Here is a 6,071-nt window from a genome sequence, read left to right on the forward strand (position 1 = left end):
TAGCAGCGATTATTAATGAAGTTTTATTGTAACAATTCTAAGTATTGTTTTTTTATCAATAATAATAATCAGTCTTTTGATCCATTATGGCTGTAAATGCTTTTCCGCAATTTTTGCGATAATAAATATTAGTGGTTATGATGTAGATATTCTTATTTTGATTATTATATGTGGTTTATAATTATTATTTTGTTCATACTGTTAAGATAATGATCATTATTGTTATAATAATAGTTAATTAATTAATCATCATCATCATCATCATCATCATCATCATCATCATCATCACCATCATCATCATCATCATCATCATCATCATCATCATCATCATCATCATCATCATCATCATCATCATCATTGTTATAGTCATCATTATTGTTATTGTTATAACTTTTATTAGTATTATAACAATGATTCTTGTAATGACTATTGTTGATATTACGATCATTATCGTTATTGTTAATGTTATCATTGTTATTATTGTTTTCGTTATTTATTATTATTCATTATCATTACTACAATTATGTAATCACCACCACCACCATCATTGCTCTAACAATTATTATGGAGAAACTTTACGCGTAACCTATTCAATATCAGTCTTGTACAATTATCTTCTTTTGGTAACATTTTTTCGATAGCCAGTGTGATACTATATGTATGTTTTCTTAATATTGCTTTCGTTACTAGTTGCTTGAAAAAGTTTTGGGTCAATACTTTCAATTTTTTCAAAACAAATTATAATCATCATAGGCATTATCTGATTATGTCGATAATTATTATCATCCTTATGGTTATGAGTTATGATGACTGTTATTGTTTATCATCATTATTATCACTATCGTTATTATTATTATCGCTGCTATTTTAATTGTTGGTATTATTATTATTTCCAAACATTTAATAGGTGATAAATTATTTAAGTTTCATATCAAGGGTTACAAAATAACAACATCTTTATTTTTAATTGCATTTATTTTCTTACCAACTACTGAAGTATCGTTCGGCATTTGGTAACGTTTTATAGTTAACGATGTGCGTACTCAAAGGCAACTTCCTTTCAACCAACATCAGTATATCACATCAATAGCAATTAAGCAGAATGCCTAATACACTTGATGATAATCATAAAAGCCACCTCAGGAGACATAAATTTTGTGATTACCCTCAAGTAAACCTTAGAGGGAAGGGTTTACTTTGGAGCCTCCGATTCGGTCTTTGTGGATTTCGTGTCGTCGTCCTTCTCTTCGTGGACACAGAACCATGGGAGAGCCTCCTGAAGGGCGAGACGGAACTTGGGGTGCGAGATGGCGAACATCATGGGGTTGTAGACGGAGGCGGTCTTTGCGATGAGGCCGGGCAGGGCGGAGACAAGGGGAGTCACCTTCTCTTGATCTCCAAACAGTCCCTGGAAAAAGAATGATTAATTCTCAGGTATAAAACTAAACTCTGTCAATGAATGGAATATTACATTATTGTACAAGATTCAATAGGTGTATTTGGTAAAATATGTTGGCAGGTGAATGCAATACTTACAGTCATGACAACGTAGGCATAAGGCGTCCATGTGAGCAGCCACAAGAAGACATTGGCAACTGCCACCTTGGCGATTCGAACTTCAGCACTCTGCTTCTTGGCATCGGCGTTGGAGCGGAGGTTTTCCACGTTCATTTTCTTGGCTTGTGCTCGAAGAGCCTTCTCGTGCTGCCGAATGGCACCAACGATCTGGGAGTACACGAAGATGATGACAGTAAGCGGAACACAGTAGCACATGATGAATAGGAAAAGGCCGTAGGACTTGGTGCTCCAGTCTTGGCTGATGTAGTCGAAGCTGCAAGAGGTAAGAATACCTTCGGGAATGTAGGAGTTCCATCCGTAGAAGGGCCAGATTGACACTGCAATGGAGTATCCCCAACACACAAGAATTATGATGAGAGCTTTTCCAGAGCTGATATGGCCGCCGTCGAAAGCTTTGACGATAACGCAGTAACGATCGTAGCCAATTGCAGCCAGTGTCATGAGGGATGTCAAGCCAAACACAGCTCCTGTGAAGGCATGAAGTTGGCAAGCAAAGGCACCCAGAGACCAATAGCCTCCGCTAAAGCAGTTCATGACGAACATTGGGAACTGAGATACCATCATCATGAAGTCGCTGAAAGCCAGATTAACAACGAACATGTTTGCTGGAGAACGCAAGCTTTTCTTGCACAAGAACAGGTACATGACGATACCATTGCCGAAGAACGAAAGGAAACCAAGTACCATGTAAATACCTGCCAGCAAATAGTGCCACATAGGGTTGACGGGGGGAAAGTTGCTCCAGTGGGGATGAATGAGAGGTTTGACATCATCTGGGACAAGATCCATGAGAGTGAAACCCTCTGGGTATCCATAACTAACACCTCCTCCCCTATAAGCCATAGGGATGGTGACGTTGACGGTGCCAATGCTCATGGTGGAGAGAGTGCGGTGGAGACGGAGATGCCAAGAAGTTTGGAACCAAACTAATACTGTTCAGACGCTGGAGTTCGGTCGCAGAGCTTGTTTCCTGGCTTCAGGTAGTCTCCCTGAACCTTTCGTAAGGAAGTGCGAGGGTGAGCTCCGTGTCCACTCCTTATATATGTCTTCAGCCAGTTAAGCAGTTCGTTAAGTGGAGGCTGTCCAGCTCTTGCGTAAGTAGCCTAACTCGATTTTACACAAAAAGTAGGATTCCTGAGAATTCATTTTACATAACCGACTCTTTTGTGTGTATGTGTTTATTGTAATTGCAGAATAGATTATTAGTGTTTGCATTATTTTCTTTTTAGAAAAGAAGATCATGAATGACATTCTGTCTTAGATGTTTTGCTACGAAGAAAAATATTAGATTAATACCACTCTACCCATGCTGGTTTAAAATAAGACGTTAAACTTCATGTCAGTGTAATCTTTCTTTCCAGTTCTTTTCCGTCTCTATCATCGTGATCACCAGTATCATCAAGACTCGTGTGAATTTTCGTGTTGTTGCTACTGTTAAGAAGGACTTTTAAAAATTCTTACTTAATGCGAGATTAACAATTTTAATCTGCTATGATCTTTCTATTTGATTTGGCCTTCCTTATACTGTGGTTTGCACGATGATAGAAGTAACGTTGGTTAATGTTAATATTACTATTCCGATTTGACATAGCTTATATTTCAGTTGGTTATTGTATTGTTTAAATGCCACCGAATATCGATACTAAAACAAATATTAATGATCATAATGCTAGGTTTAGAAGTAATCAATTATCGTCAAATATAATCCTACGGCGCATTATCATTGCATTATTGCATTGCAGTACATTTTTCTTGTTTATTTTTTTGTCATTATTTAAGATATTATCCTTATCATAATTGATAGTTATAGGTCAGAAGAAAATGGAATTAATGCCAAAATTAATAATGATAGTAGTGATTGTTATCGATGTTTTGCTATAACACTTCTAAATAGTGTTTTTTTATCAGTAATGACCATTTTTTTCTGCATTATGGCTTTACACGAATTTTGACAATTTTTTGTGATAATAAATATGAGTGACTGTATTTTTGTAGATATATTTTGATTATTATATGGGGTTTATAAATATTCTCTTGGTATTACTATTGTTACTGCTATTTTATTATTGTTATCGTCATCGTCATAGTCATCATTATCAACATTATTATTACTGCTTTTATTATTATTATAACAACAATGATTCATATTATGACTATTGTTGCTGTTATTATTATCAGTATTGTTATTTTTAATGTTATTATCATTATTTTTATTATTACGATTATTATTTATAATTATTGATTATCATTGTTATTACAATTATTATGTAATGACTACCACCACCAACATTGCTGAGACGATTATTATTAAGAAACTTTATTCTTAGGATATTCAGTGTCATTTTAGTTTTAATATTCATGTTTTTTTATAACTATTTTGACGATAACCAGTATGATACTATATGTATGTTTTCTGGATGTTATTGTTACTAAGTTGCTTCAAAAGGTATTGGCTCAATACTTTCAGTTTCTCTAATATTATGCTGATCATCATAGGCATTCATCCGATTATTGTCAATAATTATCTTCATCCATCTGATTATCAGTTATGGTGGCTGTCATTATTATTGTTAGTAGTAGTACTTCTGGTGCTATTAAAATTATTACTACTGCTATTATTATTATTATTTCCAAACATTTGATAAACACAGGATAATGGTTTCAGTTTCATACCAAGGATAACAAAAAACATTATCATCTTTATTTTTATTGCATTATTTTTTTTTTCTTTCTTACCAACTACTGAAGTATCATTCGGCATTTGGTAGCGTTTTATAATTAACGATGTGCGTTCTCAAGGGCAACTTCCTTTCAACCAACATCAGTATATCACATCAATAGCAATTAAGCAGAATGCCTAATACACTTGATGATAATCATAAAAGCCATCTCAGGAGACATGAGTTTTGTGATTGCCCTCAAGTAAACCTTAGAGGGAAGGGTTTACTTTGGAGCTTCCGCTTCGGTCTTTGTGGATTTCGTGTCGTCGTCCTTCTCTTCGTGGACACAGAACCATGGGAGAGCCTCCTGAAGGGCGAGACGGAACTTGGGGTGCGAGATGGCGAACATCATGGGGTTGTAGACGGAGGCGGTCTTTGCGATGAGGCCGGGCAGGGCGGAGACAAGGGGAGTCACCTTCTCTTGATCTCCAAACAGTCCCTGGAAAAAGAATGATTAATTCTCAGGTATGAAAATAAGCTCTGTCAACGAATGGAATATTGCATTATTTTACAAGATTCAATAGGTGTATTTGGTAAAAGATGTTGCCAGGTGAATTCAATACTTACAGTCATGACAACGTAGGCATAAGGCGTCCATGTGAGCAGCCACAAGAAGACATTGGCAACTGCCACCTTAGCGATTCGAACTTCAGCACTCTGCTTCTTGGCGTCGGCGTTGGAGCGGAGGTTTTCCACGTTCATTTTCTTGGCTTGTGCTCGAAGAGCCTTCTCGTGCTGCCGAATGGCACCAACGATCTGGGAGTACACGAAGATGATGACAGTAAGCGGAACGCAGTAGCACATGATGAACAGGAAAAGGCCGTAGGACTTGGTGCTCCAGTCTTGGCTGATGTAGTCGAAGCTGCAAGAGGTAAGAATACCTTCGGGAATGTAGGAGTTCCATCCGTAGAAGGGCCAGATTGACACTGCAATGGAGTATCCCCAACACACAAGAATTATGATGAGAGCTTTTCCAGAGCTGATATGGCCGCCGTCGAAGGCTTTGACGATAACGCAGTAACGATCGTAGCCAATTGCAGCCAGTGTCATGAGGGATGTCAAGCCAAACACAGCTCCTGTGAAGGCATGAAGTTGGCAAGCAAAGGCACCCAGAGACCAATAGCCTCCGCTAAAGCAGTTCATGACGAACATTGGGAACTGAGATACCATCATCATGAAGTCGCTGAAAGCCAGATTAACAACGAACATGTTTGCTGGAGAACGCAAGCTTTTCTTGCACAAGAACAGGTACATGACGAGACCATTGCCGAAGAACGAAAGGAAACCAAGTATCATGTAAATACCTGCCAGCAAATAGTGCCACATAGGGTTGACGGGGGGAAAGTTGCTCCAGTGGGGATGAATGAGAGGTTTGACGTCATCTGGAACAAGATCCATGAGAGTGAAACCCTCTGGGTATCCAAAACTAACACCTCCTCCCCTATAAGCCATAGGGACGGTGACGTTGACGGTGCCAATGCTCATGGTGGAGAAAGTGCGGTGGAGACGGAGATGCCAAGAAGTTTGGAACCAAACTAATACTGTTCAGACGCTGGAGTTCGGTCGCAGAGCTTGTTTCCTGGCTTCAGGTAGTCTCCCTGAACCTTTCGTAAGGAAGTGCGAGGGTGAGCTCCGTGTCCACTCCTTATATATGTCTTCAGCCAGTTGAGCAGGTCGTTAAGTGGAGGCTGTCCAGCTCTTGCGTAAGTAGCCTAACTCGATTTTACACAAAAAGTAGGATTCCTGAGAATTCATTTTACATAACCGGCTCCT

At 38.4% G+C, this 6,071-nt stretch overlaps 2 protein-coding genes across 2 annotated transcripts; both read right to left on the bottom strand.

Annotated features, from left to right (window-relative positions):
• Positions 1 to 1,032: 1,032 nt before the first annotated feature.
• LOC119577222 (compound eye opsin BCRH2-like) lies at positions 1,033 to 2,572 on the bottom strand. The gene is made up of 2 exons (XM_037924965.1): positions 1,537 to 2,572; positions 1,033 to 1,408 (listed from the first exon to the last, which is right to left on the bottom strand). Exons 1-2 carry the CDS (start codon positions 2,452 to 2,454, stop codon positions 1,193 to 1,195), a joined length of 1,134 nt encoding a protein of 377 aa, XP_037780893.1. The 5' UTR covers positions 2,455 to 2,572; the 3' UTR covers positions 1,033 to 1,192.
• Positions 2,573 to 4,443: 1,871 nt separating this feature from the next.
• Positions 4,444 to 5,870, bottom strand: LOC119577223 (compound eye opsin BCRH2-like). The gene is made up of 2 exons (XM_037924966.1): positions 4,866 to 5,870; positions 4,444 to 4,737 (listed from the first exon to the last, which is right to left on the bottom strand). Exons 1-2 carry the CDS (start codon positions 5,781 to 5,783, stop codon positions 4,522 to 4,524), a joined length of 1,134 nt encoding a protein of 377 aa, XP_037780894.1. The 5' UTR covers positions 5,784 to 5,870; the 3' UTR covers positions 4,444 to 4,521.
• Between the last annotated feature and the right edge of the window lie 201 nt (positions 5,871 to 6,071).

The sequence above is a fragment of the Penaeus monodon genome, chromosome 9, assembly GCF_015228065.2.
Source record: "Penaeus monodon isolate SGIC_2016 chromosome 9, NSTDA_Pmon_1, whole genome shotgun sequence".
NCBI classification, from domain to species: domain Eukaryota; kingdom Metazoa; phylum Arthropoda; class Malacostraca; order Decapoda; family Penaeidae; genus Penaeus; species Penaeus monodon.